General features: G+C 53.7%; 1 protein-coding gene and 1 long non-coding RNA gene across 5 annotated transcripts; both read left to right on the top strand.

Annotated features, from left to right (window-relative positions):
• Nucleotides 1-1,324: 1,324 nt before the first annotated feature.
• Nucleotides 1,325-9,467, top strand: LOC128853444 (uncharacterized). 2 transcript variants are annotated; one of them, XR_008451981.1, is made up of 3 exons: nucleotides 1,325-2,840; nucleotides 5,895-7,619; nucleotides 9,063-9,467. It is a non-coding gene; the product is annotated as an uncharacterized LOC128853444 (long non-coding RNA). The 2 variants fall into 2 exon arrangements; XR_008451980.1 differs by lacking the exon at nucleotides 1,325-2,840 and having other exon boundaries at nucleotides 2,854-6,028; nucleotides 7,531-7,619.
• A 1,433-nt stretch (nucleotides 9,468-10,900) lies between these two features.
• On the top strand, nucleotides 10,901-18,163 carry GINS2 (GINS complex subunit 2). Of its 3 annotated transcripts, XM_054078506.1 has the most exons (6): nucleotides 10,902-11,062; nucleotides 12,413-12,527; nucleotides 13,332-13,431; nucleotides 14,490-14,616; nucleotides 16,528-16,571; nucleotides 18,030-18,163. In XM_054078506.1, the coding sequence occupies exons 1-6, from the start codon at nucleotides 10,973-10,975 to the stop codon at nucleotides 18,055-18,057; spliced, it is 504 nt and encodes a 167-aa protein (XP_053934481.1). In that variant the 5' UTR covers nucleotides 10,902-10,972; the 3' UTR covers nucleotides 18,058-18,163. The 3 variants fall into 3 exon arrangements, with proteins under 3 accessions (XP_053934480.1, XP_053934481.1, XP_009561488.1); XM_054078505.1 differs by lacking the exon at nucleotides 18,030-18,163 and having other exon boundaries at nucleotides 10,901-11,062; nucleotides 16,528-17,202; XM_009563193.2 differs by lacking the exons at nucleotides 16,528-16,571; nucleotides 18,030-18,163 and adding an exon at nucleotides 15,001-15,833 and having other exon boundaries at nucleotides 10,906-11,062.
• The last annotated feature ends 478 nt before the right edge of the window (nucleotides 18,164-18,641 follow it).

Here is an 18,641-nt window from a genome sequence, read left to right as displayed (position 1 = left end):
AGGTGCTTTGAGTGTTTTGCCACCAGTAGAAACCAGGCTGGCTTTAAGCAAAAAGGACAAGTGCTGTGGTGCTCAGATCTTATCTCACCTGTCCTATTTGCATTGAAAGCTGGACAAAAGGCAGCAATTTCATAAAGCAAGGCAGCTGGCAGCCACGGTGGCTCTTGTGAAAGAATGAGGAAGCTGGCAGGCTCAGCAAAGGCTATGTTCCCCTTTCCTGCTGATGTACCCAACCTACCTGCAGGAGCAAATGCTCATATTCAGGCCAGTGGATCAGCTGGATTCATCGGAGGAATTCAAGGTAACTCCTTTTAAAACTTCCTGGGATCAAATCTCAGGGAAGGTGTCTGCATTTCCATTGCTGGAGGACTTGTGATAGCTGGGAAGATAGTGCTGGGTGTCTTACTCATTTTTTGTTAGCAATTAATGACGTGCAGGGTTATTATTTTTTCCCCCTTACACCAAGATTTGGAGATTGGGCGTTTGCCTGCCCAGACATTTAACTCCCAGCTCTTTACCTCATCTATAGGACCTCAAGCACTTGGAAATGCAAAATTATTCCCATGTGGGGTTCTTACTTCCACTCTCAACCCTAATATTTCAAGACAGTAATAAGCGTCCCCTGGAGGTATCTGAAAAGTGCTTGGGTTTCTGAGTGGGAGGATGCATGCTACTCTGCTGGATCCAAGTGGGTGCTCACCTGGAATCTTTTAGTCACAGGGGGGAGAACAAAGAGCCTTGAGCGTGTGTTGTTTTGAGCACCCATTTGGTTTGAAATCAAGGCTTCAGGTTCACGTGAAACCCAGACAGCCCTGAGCATGCCTGCCTTGTGCCGCCAGCGATAGCCCAGAGTTCTCCCAGCTATGGTCAGAAAACATGGACCGGTCCAGACTGAGAAATGCAGAAGAGAGCATAGAGTTTAGGGAAGGGAGGCCTGTGTGCATTATTCCCACCAGAAAATTAGACTGCCTTAAAATAGCGTGGAGAGTCTGGCTGGTTGGGGCTAGACACATGGTGGAAGTGGTCTCTGTTCCTTGTGGCTTGTGCAGCATCATAAGTAGGAGGAGCAGATGGGTGGCAAGAGCCAAGGGATGTCTCATCAGCTGCTCGCGCTCATAAGTGAGTTACCCTTTCCCGGGGAGCATACTGGTGTCTTGTTCTCCCTGAGCTCATTGCTCTGTGTTTGTATATATGAGGGCTTCGGGATTTTCTTTCTCCACTCAGCAAGTGAAGCAGTCTGCTGCAGGATTTTTTTCCCTTTCCTCTTTTTTATCTGCTAACTGAGCTGCTCATGAGATGTTACCTAGCCTATGTCAGTGTGAAACCGAGCAAAGACCCACCGCGTAACCTGTTTCGGCTCATTAGAGCTGCCGTGGGTGCGGGAAGCAGATGAGCAGTTCAGCTGGTAGGATGGAGGAGCTGCAACCTCTTCACCTGGCCCAGTCGGAGCCGGGGCCAGACAGATGTGCAGAGCCAACCCCGCTGTGCGTGGTGCTGCGGAGACGCACCCTGAGAGGTGGCCCCCTGCCCCCAAGAATTTCTTAGCTAAGTGGCAGAGATGCTCACCAAGGAGGAGAGGTGACAGTGACAGATGCAGGAAGCAAACCCGGGTCTCTCTGCTCCTTGGCTAGAAGCCTAATCGCTGCACTCTGCTGCCGCTGCTATTTGTAAAACATCTCGAGATGCTCGGGTGGAGGGCATTACCGATACGGAAAGAGCACGCGAATGCTAATGGAGGAGGCTCTTAGTGGGGTGGACTTGCGGTTGACTGCAGCTTGGAAAATGGCCTCAAGGGGAAATGCGCTCAGCGTGCATTTGTGAGCTACACTTCAAGTTTGTAATTCAGCTCCTTGAGCAGAGCTGGGTCACCCAACCTTGCCAGTAGGAGCTGTAGTGTGCTGGTAGGATCGGGTAGACCAGGCTGGGCAAGCTGCTTCTGCCCCATCCTGCCTGGGCTCCGTTACTCCCAAGTCAAGTTAAACATCTCAACGCAGCGTACTAATGCTCTGCAAACGCCTGCTTTGCTTTACCCATCATCCTACAAACATCCCTCCCGCAGCAGGCAATGATTTCACTGTGCTGAAGGATCCACTCGGGCTTCATCGATTATTTTCTTTCCTTTGTTTTTTTTTTCACTGTCACTTTTAGACCACATTTTCACCCAGCCTTCTCATCCAAAAGCACACGCTAGCTGTGTATTTTCCCTTGGTTTTCAGCCATCGACCTGTGAAAGGCAGCAGATGCAGATTCGGAGAGGACGGAGGCTGGTTGTTGGTGAGGGGGGTCCAATAACCATGGGGACCATGAGAAAGGTGAAGGTGGTCTGTGCTCCTGCGTGGCTGTGCGGTGAGCTTGGTATTTTGCACTCTGCTGGAGCTGTGATGAGGGAGGCAAGGAACACTGCTCTTAAAATCCCCCGTAGGTGGGCTGGGGGTAACGGGTAACTCCTTGAGTGCTTCCAGGCAGCGCCACACCGGCTGCAGCGTGGAAGCACTTTAGCTGGATGCGGGCAGGACCAGTGCCAGGGATGTCCTGGTCTGCGCAGCATCAGCCCACGAGAAACAACGCAGCCCTTCCTAGAAATGCGTTCCGGAGCTTAAAAGATGGACCTAATTGAAAAAATGTATCGAGGTTGTACCAGGGGATAAAAGGGAAAGCTGGGCCGAGATTAAGCTGGAGCTCAGTGAGCTGAGAAGCACGGCAGCCGTGCCCAGGTCCCTAAGCCAATTCCCAGCCACAGCGTCCCAGCCGCGCGCTGAATCCATGCCCGGCAGGGAGGCAGTTTGCTCTGGATGCAGGTCTGGCAGGAGAGCCCGGCACACTCTGGTTTTGTGCTTCAGGTACGTGCTTGCTTTCTGCTTTTCTTCTGCCTCCCCACCGCAGCAGCTCCTGACTTGCTCGCGAGGGCTGCTGCCACGTCCTGGTGGATTTTCTTTGGGGGTGTTCTCTGACTGCACGGTTTGGTCTGCCGGGTCCTGCCAAGAGCCTATGCTTGGGGAATGCTGGAGCTGCTCCAGTTTCCCTGGAGCCTGCATCTTCAGCTGCTTCCTCGTGACATCCTCCTCCCTTCTGGCATCCCTTTTGCGTACCGCTCGCCTGCCCTGGGTGGCTGTGAGTCTCCATTGGCATGGGGCTCCATGAAGGAGTTTCTTTTCCCCTCCCAGCACCTCCTTCCTTGCTCCCACCTCCTGCTTCAGCAAGTCCCATGCAGTGGCCCTGCAGTCTTCTTCTAGGGCAAATCCTGAGCCAGGCTGGGACCAGCCCTTTCCCCTGCTAGGGCCAGGAGAAACGTGTGTCAGAAGGGGGTGAGCAGGCGGCCTGGTTAGCACCGAGCCAGGGCGATGTGTCACCTGCGTAAGCAGACCCTGGGACTCGGTGACCCAGAAAGCTGCTTCCCCTCCCTCCTTTCTAAAACAAGCCCAGCTGGTGTTTGCAGGAGCAACTCCTTTGAAGGGAGGCAGCAGAGCAGCTCCACAGTGGGTTCTTTGGGCTCTGTTCTGCTGGGTTCTCCAGCTCAAGCTTTTCTTGTGGCCAGCATCTGCAAAACACATCCCTCTCCCTGTGGTTCCTCTGGCATCTGGGAACCCATGAGCTCACCCTGCCCTTTCCCTTCCAGTGAAGTTAGGAGGCTGCCCTCCATCCTCATTCCTCTATCGGTGCTTCAACCCCCTTCATTATACGGGGCAGGATGGGGCTCGTGGGTTGGGGAGTGCTGAGCGCAGGGAGAGGGGAAGCGCAGCCACCGAATGGCCATGGCCAGAACTGGAAACTGGTTATGGCCACATCAGAGGACTGCCCAGGGTGCTTGTGTGGGCTGGAGAGATGATTCTTAACACACAGAGTTCAGTCAGCTCGATATCGACCCAGAAGGGAAGCTTTATGAACCCATTTTCACTTTCCCCCCAGACTGCTGGGTCTCGGTGGCATTTGGCCTGGTGCTGTGATGTGATGTCCAGCATGTCACAGCCCCAGCCCTGCCACAGGCATCAGGAATTCCTAGGAGGTACCTGGAACACAGACAGGCTCTCATGGTGTCCATAGAAGGGAGATGCCTGGCCCATGGCGCTGCTTCCGCGCTCAGATCTGCCTAACACCAGTGTCTGCGAGCTTTCTGCGGCAGTGAACAGGGCTCCACACCCAGAGGGTCTCCGGGCTCCCCCAGCCGCCTACGGATGGCCAATCCCCTATCTATGAACTTGCCCAAGGGTGTCTTTTCTTCCCAGCTGATGGGGTGGAGAGGAAGGGGTGTGGATGCTGTGTTTGTGCCACACCAGCTGGAGCAGGCTGCAGCCCGCAGAGCTAACCACAGTTATTTTAGCAAGCTGATGTTTATGTTTACCTCCGTGCCACAGCAAGCCATCGCTCCTGGGTTTAGCAGCAATGCTCTCCATCGCTCGCAGTTTTAGCAACCACTGCTGCTCCAGGCCAGGCTAATTCCAACCTTCTTGGGTTTGGGGCCATTTGTTCTCACCCAACAGCAGCAAACAAGTAGTTACGGAGAGAGGCATCAAAATAGCTACTGTGACAGGAGTTCTGCTGCTCAGATGGGCTTTGGGCTACAGGAAAGGGGTCCTTGGCCCCGTGGATGCTGCATGCACTGAGGCTGGGATGGGATCCAGAAAGACCAGGCTTGCCAGGCTCTGGCTCAAACCTTGTCCTCTAGCTCTTGGACTTTGCAACTGAATAGGCAAAAAGAACCCACAAGAAAGAGTGAATTTATCTGTTTTTCTGGGGCAAAACTGGAGCCATGGGTTGCAAATGTCCCTGCCCTGGCCTTTGTGTCCGGAACGGGCACCTGCAGCTGGGGCTGCAGCCCTTCTCCTGTGCCGTCTGCCCAGCTCTTGAGCTTGAGGCTTTGCAATAACTCAGTTATTTGATAAACCAGAGGAGCCTGATCAGGGAAGAAATCATCCCTTTCCATATTCATGATTTTCATGAAACATGACAGGACCAGGCCAGAAAAACTGGAGCAAAACCACACTGTTTCCCCTCCCTGCTCCCCTTTACGCCCATCCCAATGGGGTTTGGTCTCATGCATCAGGCTCTGATCTTGGCAGAGACCTCCCAAGCTCCTGAGATCAGTTCACTCCCATCCCTGAGTGAAGTTCAAAGCTTTCCCTTCGTTCCTGCCTGCAGCCACAGGGTATTTAATGTGCGGCTGGCATTCCCTGCACGCTGGCGCCCTGGATGTGAACTGCTGCTTTTCAGTTCTGTCTGAAAAGGAGCCGTCTCGGGGCCTCGCCTCTTAATTGCGGAGGAGGTGAACATGAAAAAGCTTCCAGCTGATCTAATGCAGGCAAAGACGGCTGCTCATCCGGAGGCAGAGCCTTCTCCCGGGCATCCTCGCAGTGGGGTGGTACCCAACCCAGACTTCTCATCCCGGGGGTAGTGAGAAACCCTCTGCCTGGTGCTGTTCCTGCTGCTGGGCTGGTTTTTTAGCTGGCAAGTCAAAAAGGAGAGGCAAGAGACCCTTCCTGGAAGCTGGAGAAGGTGAAGATGCTCCCAGAGGTTGGAAGCACCACTGCTCTCTAAACATTTAGGACCTCAGGGATGCCGATGGGTCCTGGTAGAGCTGGGTGTGGGACCATCATACCTCACTAGCGCTTGCCTCTCTAGGCACTTGGTGGCCCCTCTGACTGTTTGTAGACATGTTCAGTGGTGCAGAGGCTTCGGCTTCAGGAAAAGGGCATTCCCGCTCCTCTGTCAGCACCGGGCTTGGTTGTGCAGCCGGGTGAAAGTAAAGCAGCATTTCCTCATCACCCAAGGGCTTTGCTGGGCTTGGATGGGGGGATGGATGGGAGGAGCTGGGATTCCGCTAACCTGATTAACCAGGTTGGAAACCAACCTTGGAAAAATCCAAGCCATCTCACTTCAACCTCCTCCTGCCCTCTCAGGGCGCGGCTGGTCCTGAGTGGGAACTCCCCACCCAGCCTCGCGCCCCCGCTCCCCTCCGGCATCCGAGAGCAGCCAGGTGTGGTGGGGAGGTGGGATGCAACGGCGGGCATCGTGCCTCCAGCTCCAGGATGGGGTAAGTGTCCTCCTCTTGGAGCATCGCGGCCAGCTTCAGCCCCACTCCCCTTCCCCGGCTCTCCCCCAGTCCCACACACCGGCTGAGCATCCTCCCCTCCGCCACAGCTCGGCTGCCGCTCTAACGACACTTGTGATGAGTGTCTGGGGTTTTTTGGAGCGTGAACTCATCACGAATGCAAATACTTCTTGGCCTGGTGCCAGAATGGGAACAAAGTTGAAGCCCTAGAACCAACCACCAGAAATCCTGCTGAAACGCTGATGGGAAGGATTTCTCTTCCCAAGCATCTCTCCTAGCGTCTCAAGCAATTGGTGGTGGTGGTGTTTGGCCACAGCGGGGATGTAGGGCTAAAACCCAGCAGCAGTGGGGAGGGGGCTGCTACATCCTGCAAGGGTTTGGCTACCGAGATCTGGTCCCTGAAGGAGACGCACACACGCTGCACCGTGGGGCTGGATCTCCCAGCACAATTCCCAAGTGGCTAAGGTGGTGTGAATCGTCAGCAGGTCTCAAAACAGGTTTCTTGATACTTAAGCAGCTGCCACGATAGCCACAAAGTGGAGATGCTGGGGAGGCTCTGCTCCCAACCCCAGCACGGCTCCCTGGATGCAGGGTGGTCACAGCTCTGGATGCCTGTGGGGAGCTGATAAAAAATGCAGAATTAAAACCAGCAATGGCAAGTTCCCTCTTCCCCCTGCTGGCCCACGGTAGGACCACTTGGAAAAGCAAAGTGAAGCTGTGGTGGGGGTCGGGCAGGGGGTTTGCTTGGCTCTCTGAAGGTTCCGTAGGTTGGAATAGCTGAAATGAGTCACTGACCTTCATCCCAATAAGCTTTTCCCAGCAGCTGTGGGTAGAAGGAATGCAGATGTCCCAATAGAGGGATTTTTCCCAAGAATAATGTTTAGCATCTTAAAAAAAGTGATGTCCCACAACAGAAATTATCCACCTGAAAGTTCTTGGGCGATCCGAAGTGCTTAAATAGAGCATGACCGTATGCTGCATGGCAGCGCATCCGTGACTGCTGCTGGCTGCTCCGGCTCAGCCCCGAGGGACACAGCCCTGAGTGCGATGCTGCAGCCGAGCATCCTTCTGTTTCCTGCATGTGGGCTTGGGGGTTTCCCTGAAAGCATCACTCGCTTTCATAAACAACAACCTGATTCCTCCTACTTGTGACCTTCTTGCCTGCAAATGTTTGCAGCCCTGCCCTGGGAGCAGAGGAGCCAGGATGGGGCTCCCCAGTTAGCAACAGGCTCTTTCTCCACCCTCCCAAAAATGTTCCTCCTAAAAAGTTCCTCCCAAAACCCAGTGGCCAAGATTGAGTCACTCAAACACCGTGACATCACTAGCGGTTTTTTGCTACCGAGCAGCCGTGCTTCCTGTTGCGCCTGGGCGCTCGTAGATATATACACACACACACACATAGGTGTGCGCTTTTAGCGAGCAATCAAGTTCCCTCTCCTTTCTCCCGGCATCACTTCCCACACCTCTCACTTCTCTTTTTGCAGTGCCAGCAGCGAGGACCAGCGGCAGGGCTGGAGAGCTGAGTCCCACTAAGAGGATGAAAACATGGGGCTCAAGTTATCCTGCCTGAAAGGTAGGTTTGGGTGGGTGCTGGTGTTTATCCTGCTCCGTGAAGGCATCTGGGGGATGGTTGTACATGAAGGAGCTTTAGGTATTTCTACCATGGGCAGGACGGGTGTGTTTTGGCATCCTGGTGGCATTTAAGCAAGTCCTACGGATGACCCATTGTTCATGCATCATCCTGGAGCCAATTTCCCCGCCCTCTACCCCAACGCTATAAATATAGAAGGGTCTGTTCCTGTGCTCCAAGCATCTTTGGGCTGATGGCATCCCTCAAGAAGTCGGGTGGGTCTTCCGTAGAGGTGTGAAAGAGCCAGAGTGGATGGGATGCTCAATGACGCATGCATGCGATGCTCAGGACCAGCCTGGAGGCAGGGAACTGGGGAACCCTGGCTCCCAGCCTCCCCGCTGACCTCGAGCATCCTTTACTGTGCCACTTTCCCCAGGGATATTCCAACCCAGGATCTTCCTATCCTGCTGCTTTCCCTTCAACTTTAATTTTTTCATTGGAGTTAGGCTGGGGATGGCAGTGATGTTTGCGGAGAGAGGAAAGCAAGTGCTTTTAATGCTCCTGGCCTCGCTGCGTTGGGTGAGCAGGGTTAAGGCTGGATATTGCACCTCCCATTAGCTCTGCATCCCAGCACTGACCCCTGAGCGACTTGTATTAATGATTCTTGGGGTCATTAGAGTTGGGAGCTAACAAGCATCCCTCGCTAAGATGCAGAAATGCTTCTTCCCTGGCTTTTCCCAAGCCCAAACCCCATGTGAGATGCTTTGGATGTGTCACCCAAAATTGAGCTCTGTTCCCGTGTGCCCCTCCCTGTGCCAGGGATGCTGCAGGTGGAGCTGGGGAGTCTGAGGGTCCCACAGATGCCCCCCAGAAAGACCCAGGGACATGGAGTGACCAGAGAGGGGAAACTGAGGCAGCCGGAGAGTCCGTGTCCTGCCTTCCATCCTCCACAAATGTGGGGCAGAGCCCCAAAATCTACCCCCACCCCTCTAGACCCCTCGCACAAGCTTGGAGTCTGCAATAAAAGAAAAGACCCCCCTCCTTTTCCATCTCCCTTATGTAAGGCAGGGTTTTATCCTTAATTAAAAAGAGATTAAAAATATCAGTGTCTGTCCCCTCCGGGCATTTTCCTGCTTGGGAAGAGCTGAAACCTCCCTGGCTGCTGCCTGCGCCGCACAGGGCTTTTCTCCTGATTAAAAAAGCAGATTAAAGCGATCTGCTCCCCAGGAGGGCGAGCAGGCGGTCGTGGAGGGCTGCGATCTCCGCCTCTATCAGACACCCCAAAATCTAAGGTGGAGAAGGGCTGCAAGGCTACACCTGGCTGCTCGGGGTGGCTGTGGATTCTCTAGTGGCTCGTGAGGGGATGAGCTGGATGTGGAGGTTGGGGATGCTGCAGCCCCACACCTGATCTTCTCCTCTCCTCTTTGGTCCTCCCTGTTTCTACAGGCTTGAAGACGTGCGTGAGCAGCGAGAACAGCACCGACACCACCTCAGCAGTGTCCCAGGGCCAGAAGCACCTACACGTGCCTTCCATCATCGTCACACCTCCCACACCCACAGGGACCATGCTGGCCCGCGAGGCTCGGCGGGCGGGGGGACCACCGTGCAGCCCGTGCTGACCACAGCCAGGGTGGACAGTGGTCCAGCGGGAACCATCCCTGCTCCACCAACATGGAACCAGAACCCACCAGGATGCCAACTGGCTGGATCCAGCACCCCAAAGACACACAGGGTATCCACCACAAGGGTGGGTTTGGACATTGGTGACTGGATTTTCCCTCTTTTGTTAAAAAACGCAAAGGAGGGGGTGGCACTGCACAAGTCCTTCACGGTAAATAAAGCCCCTGGGGCTCAGCACCCCCCAGTTTGGAACCCGCTGTGTTGGCAAGGTGGTGGGTGGGCTGTCCTCTCCAAACCACCCCTGTCACTGCCATCTGATAGGGGTCCAAAAGCCAGGTACACCCCACCAACCCTCACCTCGCCACCTGGATCGAAGAAGCCGGTTGCAAATGGCACCGGCAAAATGAACTCAGCATCACCTGCAACCCACCCCCATGGCCCTCCCGCATCGGCTGCATCCCGGGGAGGGAGCCGGGGGCGATGCTTCCCAGGGAGCTGTGGCACCAGGAGCCGTTGGGAGAGGCGGGAGTGTGAAAGCAGATGGAAATTTAATTTTTTAATGACAGCAGCAGATGGCAAAAGACAGGCAAGTGGAGTCGCAGCGTGGCGGAGGCGTTTATGGAGCGACCGACGGAGCCGCGGCGTGTGCTGGTGGCACCGCAGGGGCTGCTTAGTTAACGGAGAGGGGGATGAGCCTCTCCTGCAGGACCCCATGGGGGGTTCAGGGGGTCCTCACAGGGGTTGGAACCCCAGCCTGGGGGTGCCCCAGGGGTCAGGGCTGAGACCGAGGTGGCTGGCGAAGGGGATTGGGAAGAGCTGGCATCGTTTGGGGTGTTTCCATGGTCATCCACAAGCTGGGCTGCAGCCCCCAAATCATCAAAATTGGTGGTTACCACTGAGTGTGAGTGGGTGGAGGGAAAGGAGGAAAGTTGGAGAGATGGGAGGGGGGATAAGAGAGCTGGAGGAAGGGAGGGAGAAACAGAGATGAAGGAGAGATGGAGAAAGGGAGGGAGAAACGGAGAGAGAAATGGAGAGATGGAGGAAGTGAGAGGAAAGGAGAGAGAGATGGATGGATGCGTGCATGCATGAATGCATGAAGGCGTGGATGGGGGAGGTGTGGATGGAGGCATGGAAGGAGGAGTGAGTGGGTGGATGAGTGGATGGAGTGGAGTGGATGGGTGGATGGAGAAGTGGATGGATGGATGGATGGATGGATGGATGGATGGATGGATGGATGGATGGATGGATGGATGGATGACTGGCTGGAGGCGCGGTTGGAGCGATGGGTGAGCACAGGGTCCCCGGCGCGGCGCCGCCCCTCCCGGTCGCCAGGGGGCGGCAGCGCGCTCGCGGGCAGGAGGGGGGCGGGGTCGCGGCAGGTCCCGCGGCGCCCGGCAACAAGTGCTGAGCGCTGATTGGCCGACGTCCCCGCGAGGAGCCGCGATTGGCCCCTCCGCGAGCCTCCCGGACCCCCCCCAACCCTCGCCGAACCGGGGCGCGGCGCGAACGGAGCAGCCAATCAGAAAGCGGCGCGCGCAGTGGTGCCCAATGGGCGCGCAGCGCTGCCGCGGAGAGCCAGTCAGCGTGCTCCGAGCCGCTCCAGGCCCCGCCCCCCGGGGCTGTAGGCGGGGCCTCAGGTCTGCGCAGCCAATAGGGAGCGCGGGAGCGCAGCGGGCCCCGCTCCGGTTCCCCTTCCGGTTCGGTGCGGCTGCCGGTCCGGGTCCCTCCTCGTCGCCATGGAGCCGGCCGAGGCGGAGTTCCTGGCCGAGAAGGAGCTGGTGACCATCGTGCCCAACTTCAGCCTCGACCGGATCCACCTTATCGGGGTCGGCGGGGACGGGGGGGTCAGGGACCCAGGGACAAGGGCTGGAGGCTGGAGACGCCCAGGGGCAGGCCTTAGGGGGCCCAGGGGCAGGCCTTAGGGGGCCCAGGGGCAGGCTTTAGGGGCCTTGGCTCAGGGGCAGGGGCTGGGCAGGCTGAGGGCAGGGGCTGGAGTGCTTATAGAATCATAGAATGGTTTGGGTTGGAAGGGGCCTCATCCATTTCCACCCCCTGCCATGGGCAGGGCTCCGTCCCACTGGATCAAAGGCTCAAAGCCCCATCCAACCTGGCCTTGAACACCTCCAGGGATGGGGCAGCCACAACTTCCCTGGGCAACCTGTGCCAGGGCCTCACCACTCTCATCGTGAAGTATTTGTTCCTAATGTCTAATCTAAGTCTTCTTCCCTTCAATTTAAAGCTATTATGGACAGGCCTTGGGGACAGGAGAGGTTGGATCTAGGGAGCAGAAGCTGGGGAGGTTGGGGATGGGCTGGTAGTGAGGTGCCAGGTGAAGGAACTGGGGTGGTTGGGGGTCAGGTGTGATGGTTATGGAGAAGTTAAGGGACTGGGGATCAGGGGCTGGAGGATTGGTGACAGGACTTGGGAAACAGAGCCTAGGGAGACTGAGAACTTGGTCTGGGGGCTTATGGTCTGGCCTTGGGCAGGGTGGATTTGGTCTAGGGAGGAGAAGCTGGGGAGGTTGAAGATGGGCTGGGAGCGAGCAGAGGGGCTCAGAGGCCAGAGGAAGGAGCTGGAGGGATTGGGAGTCTGGTATGATGGGGATGGAGGAATTAAGGGATTTGGGTGCAGGGACTGAGATGGGTAGGAGAGATGGGAGCAGCTTGGGAGAGGGCAGGACATCCCCCCAGGACATTTGGGACGGGACAGCGCTGTCCCCCAGCTCTGATACCTTCACTCCTTCCACCTCAGCCTTGGCTGAAGAGGACCAGCTGCCTCAGGTGCCGAGTCCCCGGCTCTGGCAGTGGATGCCCAGATCTGCTGTGCTGGTGATGTGAGCTGTGTTCCACTGCTTCTGAAAGTATCTGGGCCTGAGCCTGAGGATGAGCGTTTCCAGGATGGATGGGGTTTCTGGCTATAATTTCTGTGAAATGCTTTGAAAAAGAAAGTGTACTGGAAACATTAGTTATTACTTCTCAAGGGAGAGGAGGAAAAGTCTAAGAGCAAGAATTAGGCGAAACAAGAGAAGGAAATTCAGATGCTTTTTGACTCTTGCTTTTCAAAATTCCCTGGAAACTCATGCTCTCTAGAGAAGGCTGAGGCCAAATTAGTAGATGGACACTGCAACATCCTAGCCCTCACTGCTGCCTTACTCTTGTCTGCAATTTGTCTTCCAGGGAGACCTGGGTCCTTTCAATCCTGGCTTGCCGGTGGAAGTGCCTGTATGGTTGGCCATTAATCTGAAGCAGAGGCAGAAGTGTCGGTTGATTCCTCCAGAATGGATGGATGTTGGTAAGGACAGTGGCTTCAGACTTGGGCTTCAGTGGGTGCAGTGGAAAGACAAAAGAAAAAAAAATTTGTGATTGTCACCATTAGTGGGAAGCTCAGTTCAACAAACACAAAGTAACTCTGAGAGAAGGATCTAATATTCCACCACTGGAATTCTTAATATTAACAGAAGATGTAATCTTCCCAATTAAATCAAGTATTTAACTTCTGTTCCTCTGAGGAGGAGGAAGGACAAGGGTTAGATTGAATCCCCAGCCCTAACACGCGGCTGCAGCAGTGATCACTCCTCTTTCTGAGCAGCACTTGCCTCTCACAGGGCTTGTTCGGAAAGAGCTTTGGGGACCTCGGGTGTCACACTGTGAGGAGTGAGACCTTGGAGAGCGTGTTTGTACTTTAATCACCGGTTCATGCACTCCGTGATATGATTTGCCTCGAGGCCATTGGAAATGGGAGGTCGCCTCACTCTGAAAGAAGTGAGAATCAGGGCACCTTCCCTTTTGTCCTAAGGAAAATAGAGAAGGACAAGAAGTAAACACTAATGGAGCTGCAATAAGAGTAAGAGCTGCATTGAGCATTTCTGCTTTATTCAAGGGCAGAAAGGCTGGTTAGCGCGAAGTGGGTGAATGGATGGTCTCCCAACAGACGATTGGTTTGGAATTCAGGGTGGTGTAGATGCAGCCTCCTGGCTTCGATGTCCCTGTCGGCATCCTTGAGTGCTTCATTACAGAAACCTCTTTCTGGGAGGTAAAAATGTGCCTGGAGCATTGACGGTCTGGCAGTGCCTGACCGTTCCTGGTTGTGTTTTAGAAAAACTGGAGGAAATCCGCGACCAGGAACGTAAAGAGGACACCTTCACTCCGATGCCCAGTCCCTATTATATGGAACTCACCAAGCTGCTGTTAAACTAGTAAGTAGGAAATGTATTGTAACAGTTTCCGCCCGAGTACATGCTTGCATAGACAATTTTTCAAGCTTTCATTGGCAGCAACCCCAGAGAGCAGTGGGAAAGTGAGAGTTAATGGAGGTTTATTTCGCAGCGCGCCAAGATCTCTTTGCAGCTGCTTTCTCATGGTAACTTTGCATTTCAGTAACTTGGGGATTGCTTGTTCTGCAGCCTGGTAATTGGGGCTGTGCCGCTTTATTGAGCAGCAGCTAAGCGTAGAGGCCTTGAGGATCGGCAACACGTTCCATGGCTGCAATCTGTTCAGCAGCCTAAACCCTCCAGGCTTCTTCCTTGGCTCTTCTTCAGGAGGAAAGCTCCTCTTTCCTTGGCCTGAGAAGCAGGATACCAGGGATATTCCGAGTCTGAACTCCTGCCTGCTGAGGCATTTCACTTGTAAAATGTGCTGGCTGGTATTTTTCTCAGCGCGGACTCTTCTGACTTTAAGCCCTCAATTACGGCAGGGTGGTCATTTAAGTACTGGCTTTTCCTCTGGAGATGATGCTCTTGGTGTGCAGCTCCTTCTCTCACGCTAGAATAACCCTGACAGCTCAGTCCATGTGAATGGATCTGATCTCTCGAGGTCCTTATGGCAGCGCTGAATTGCCTTAATGGGAGGATGTGGCACAACTCGTACAGTCCTTTCAACTTAATACTCTCTGATAGAGCCACAAGAGCACAGAACCGGGGCTCTAATCACTGCCGAGTCCTTTCAATTCCCTGGCTGCCTGTGACTTTGGCCGGGTTATTGGCCCTCCGTGTACCTCGTACCAGCTGGGCAATTAAAGAGCAGAAGGATTCTAGTGAGAACCAGATGCTGCATCAGAGCTGAGCATTCCTGGGTAAATAAACCATCCCAAAAATCCCAGCAGCAGAAGTACCAGGCTGGCTCTTAATGTTGAGATGCAGGTTTTTTTTCTCTATAGTGAACTGCTCTGCTTATGCCTCAGAGGGCTGAATTACTTACGCCAATGACATAAAGTATGAGTTTCTTGTGGCCTGTTCTGATGAGCTTTCTCCTCCAGTGCCTCAGACAACATCCCCAAAGCCGATGAGATTCGAACGCTGGTGAAGGATACCTGGGACACTCGGATAGCCAAGCTGCGGCTGTCTGCGGACAGCTTCGTCAGGCAGCAGGAGGCTCACGCCAAGGTGCGGCGGGGATGCGTGGGGAGAGGGTTGCCAGCTCTGTGCTGGGAGGATTCCAGATGCCGTGCGATTGTGTGGGTTTGTGACTGATGGGAGCTACTTGTGAAAATGCTGGTTGGGGCATGTTTTTCCTGTGTTGTGTGTACGTCAGTTGGGAACTAAAGCCATATGCTAAAACCATGCTTTAAGGACTGGTTGCGGCTCCCCATGCATTATGGAAATAGTGCTCTTATTGCTTGTGTGTTTCTCTTGACTGGGGATGGCAGCTGGGCTGCTCCCTTGGAGTGTCACCGAAGGAAAGGCATGTGCTACAGAGCTGCTTTATGAGTTCCTTGTCCTCCACTGCAACAGGGCTGTCCCCCCAGATTCTGCTGTTTTCTCTTTTAGCTGGATAACTTAACCTTGATGGAGATCAATGCGACTGGGACTTTTCTTACTCAAGCCTTAGATCATATGTACAAGCTCCGAACTAACCTGCAGCCTGGTGAGAGTGCCCAGTCCCAGGATTTCTGAGGTCCTAGCCAGGCCAGCCCTCGGACCTCCCAGGAGAGGGCAGTGGAAGGGAGCAAACTCTGCTCTTCGCTCCTGGACCTTTGTCTGGCCATCCTTCACATCACTGCACAGATCTTCTGAAGCCACTTAAGCCTTGTCTCCCCTCAGCTGCCTGCAACCCCTCCTCGGCAGCAGCTGCATGAAGGCAGGGGTTCCCCTTTCGTGGGAGTGCAGGCAGGGGAGAGAACAGGCAGCCTCATGGCCGGTGGGAATCACTCCAGAGCTGCTGATGGTGCAGGAGCATCCCTGCATGGTAGCTCCTATTCGCTCCCTCTTTGGCAAAGTCTGTGTCTCTTTTGGGTTCAGAGCTCTCGGTGCAGGTGGTGGCTTGCCAGCGCTAGGCTGCTGTCTAGTGATGTCAGGCGGATCTCTCCGCCCTGGAGAGTGTGGGTGTACTTCATAGAGGGAACTTCTGAGGGCAGCACAGGCCACATGCTGGCTTGAAAGCAATAAATTTCTAGGCGGTGCTACGCCATGAATTTTCTCAAGAGCTTGGAAAAGGGGGAAGATGTGCCAGCAATGAGAGGTGTCTGCTGCTCTGCTGGGGAGATCAGCTGGGAAGCAGATCCATCTGCTCTTTGGAGAAGGACAAAAGAAATTGGCTTTCCCTCTCCAAAGCCAGGCTGTCTTGTAATATCTTATGTCTGCCTTTTTTTTTTTTTTTTTAACTGAAACTGTTTGTATAAAAAATAATAAAAAATATTGCAGCTGAGTGAACGGCATTAAATTCATCCCTGTGTTTTGTTGCATGCTGTGCATCAAGCATACGTGGGTTAAACAATGCTTGGAAAAACCTGCAGCAATCCTCCTTTGGCTCCGGTCGTGTTCCCCTGCGGCAGCCTGACAGGCAAGGGCAGGATCCTCGCTGGCGTTGGGCTCTGTTGATGGCAGCTGTAATTATTACAGGCGAGGGGGAAATGCCGGCTCAAACCCAACGGCGGCAAGCCGTGAGCGGTGCCCTTCCCCGAGCATCTGGGCCAGCCTCTGCGCGGCTCCTGCCTGCCATCTGTGCCCTGCTCTGCTCCCGGCCAGGCTGCCAGCAAAGGGCTCTGGCAAGGTGATGGTGGCAGGAGCTGCCCCAGCAAGGCTGAGGGATGCTCGGAGCAGGGCTGCTTTCCCATCGCCGCTGGGGAGAAAGAATCCTTTGCCATCATTGTGGAAGAGTTTATTTTTCTTGGATGTTTTCAGAAATTACAGCAATATATTCATAAATACCTAATTACTACATTCAACAAATAATATATTACATTACAATTAATTCAAACAAGTACATTTAAAACATGTTTAGGGTTGCTTTTTTTCTCCTTTTTTTGGGGTGATTTTTGTTTTCTTTCACAGCATCTTGCCTTTCCCTCCTCGCAGCCCTCCCAGGCTCTGGCGCAGCTGCTCGAGCGATTCTGCACGGGGTACGTACAAACACACACAACCGCTCGCCATGGCCCCACGGGGAATAATGCTGAGAAATTGGTCCAAAAAACGTGATTAAGGGCTGGTGAGGAGGGGGGAAAGCCTCAGTGCAGGAGCTGCTACCAAAAGAGGCTACATCCTAGCCAGTCTTCCGCCTACAGCCTCATCACAGTGGCGGCAAGGGATAAATTGCCGTTGATTTTCCATCCCCGGCTTCTTCCCCTTCACCCACCCACAGCACACAGGAAGGGAAAAAGCGAGTCGAGCAGCAAGCGTATTTTGCCGTGTTAAAATTCATTGTGAAGCCTGGAATTGGCAGCGGCTGGGCCAGAGGGTGGCGATGCAATTGGGGATTTAAAAAAGATTAAACTAATTTCTGTCACAAGGGCATTTTGCTTTTTAATCTTGCACAGCTTTTTTTTTTGTGGTTTTTTTTTTTTTTTTGGTGAAGCCAATGGGAGACTGGGGAGCCGGGAGGGAGGTCCGGGGAGAGTAATGCTTTCTTTGCGAGTGCAACAAGGGAATTGAAAGCAGAAAGCAGAGGTCACCTTTTCCCGTAGATGTGAGCTTGCCTTGTGGCATTTTTTTTTAAAAAAAATAATAAATAATTCAAAAACTAAAAAAGAAAAAAAGCCTCCCCAGGGAGTTGGGGCACGCGATGATTAGAAAGTGGCTAAAAATGGCCCCGTGTGGTGCAAAGCCTGAACCTGCCATCCCGGTGCTGCTGGCAGCGAGCCGCAGGCAGCTCCTGCCCGCCAGCGGGCAAGGAAGGGCTCAACTCGACTTGTCCCCATGGTGCCACCAAGCCTGTGCCAAGCTGTGAACCCACAGGGAAACCCCAACTCCCTCTGAGCAAACTACCTTAGTGCTGCTCTGATTGTCTCTGTATTTTGGGGGGAGACAAGGACACCCCTGTGCCACCCGTCCCCAAACCCTCCAGCCCTCTTGGTGCGATTGCTTATATTTTTAATTCGGCAGCTGGAACCCACCAAGGCTGAGAAACCACTCGGCCCTGTGACACCCAAACAGCCCAGTGGGACCAGAATTAAAAAAAAAAAAAAACAGAAACCAAAATAAAAGGGTAAAAGAGAAAAAAAAAACCCACCCCCAGGAGGGAGAGGATGGTGGAAGGGCTCAGCTCCGGGTTCTGAGGGATTGGTGGTGGGACAGCACCTGCCCTGCTTTGAAAAGGGGATTTATTTTTCCTGGTTTTAAATTCTTTTAGAACATTTCAATATGTTTTCTGGCCTGACCAGCAGCAGCACAAACACTAAAAGCAAGTTAATCCTTTTGCCAAAACAGAAAAAAAAATAAAAAAGGGGGGGGAAGGTATAAAAAGGAAGGGGGAAAAAAAAAAAAAGCAGAAACATTAAAAAAAAAAAGCAAGCTTTTTATAACAATAATTAAAGTAACAAAAACATACAAAAATTCTTCTTTTTTTTAATATATATACACAGTACAAGGCTGAAGCACCCTTTTTTTTGACTCTTAAATCGCAAGACCACGGTGACTGACTCCGAGAAGGCAACCCCGCCAGGGCACAGCGCCGGTGTGTGTCTGTGCCCCTTCCCCGCCGAACAGGAACAAAAAGGTACCTTCAACCAGTTTATTGACTTTATTGTTTTATAGCGAAGTGCATTTCCAGTGGAAAGCCCTGGGGTGGGGGGAGGCTCCCGGTGCCATGCCAGGGGAGCAGGGAGCTTGGCGGCTGCTGGCCAGCCACCCCGGCCCTGCAGGGCTCCTCTGGCCTTAGTGTTGGAGTCTTTAATTGTAATTTAATTAAAAAAAAAACCCAAAACAACAAAAAAAAAGAGCGTTATAAAGTGTGGGTGGGTGGAAGGGGGGGGCCCACAGCGCCCTGTTCCCCGGGAGGAGAGCCTGAGCTGGGCTGGCAGCTGCTTGCAGAGAGCCGGCAGCGCAGGAGGGGACGGGACGGGGTCTGCTCGCTGTCGGGTGGGCTCTCGGGTCCCGTGCTCCTTTGCTTCATGCATGGCACATTCTCCATTTTATTTTATTTATTATTTTTTTTGTTTGTTTTTTTTTTAATTTTATTTTTTTTTAGCTTCAAA

The sequence above is a fragment of the Cuculus canorus genome, chromosome 13, assembly GCF_017976375.1.
Source record: "Cuculus canorus isolate bCucCan1 chromosome 13, bCucCan1.pri, whole genome shotgun sequence".
Taxonomy (NCBI): Eukaryota; Metazoa; Chordata; class Aves; order Cuculiformes; family Cuculidae; genus Cuculus; species Cuculus canorus.
This window is presented reverse-complemented; position numbering and strand designations above follow the sequence as displayed.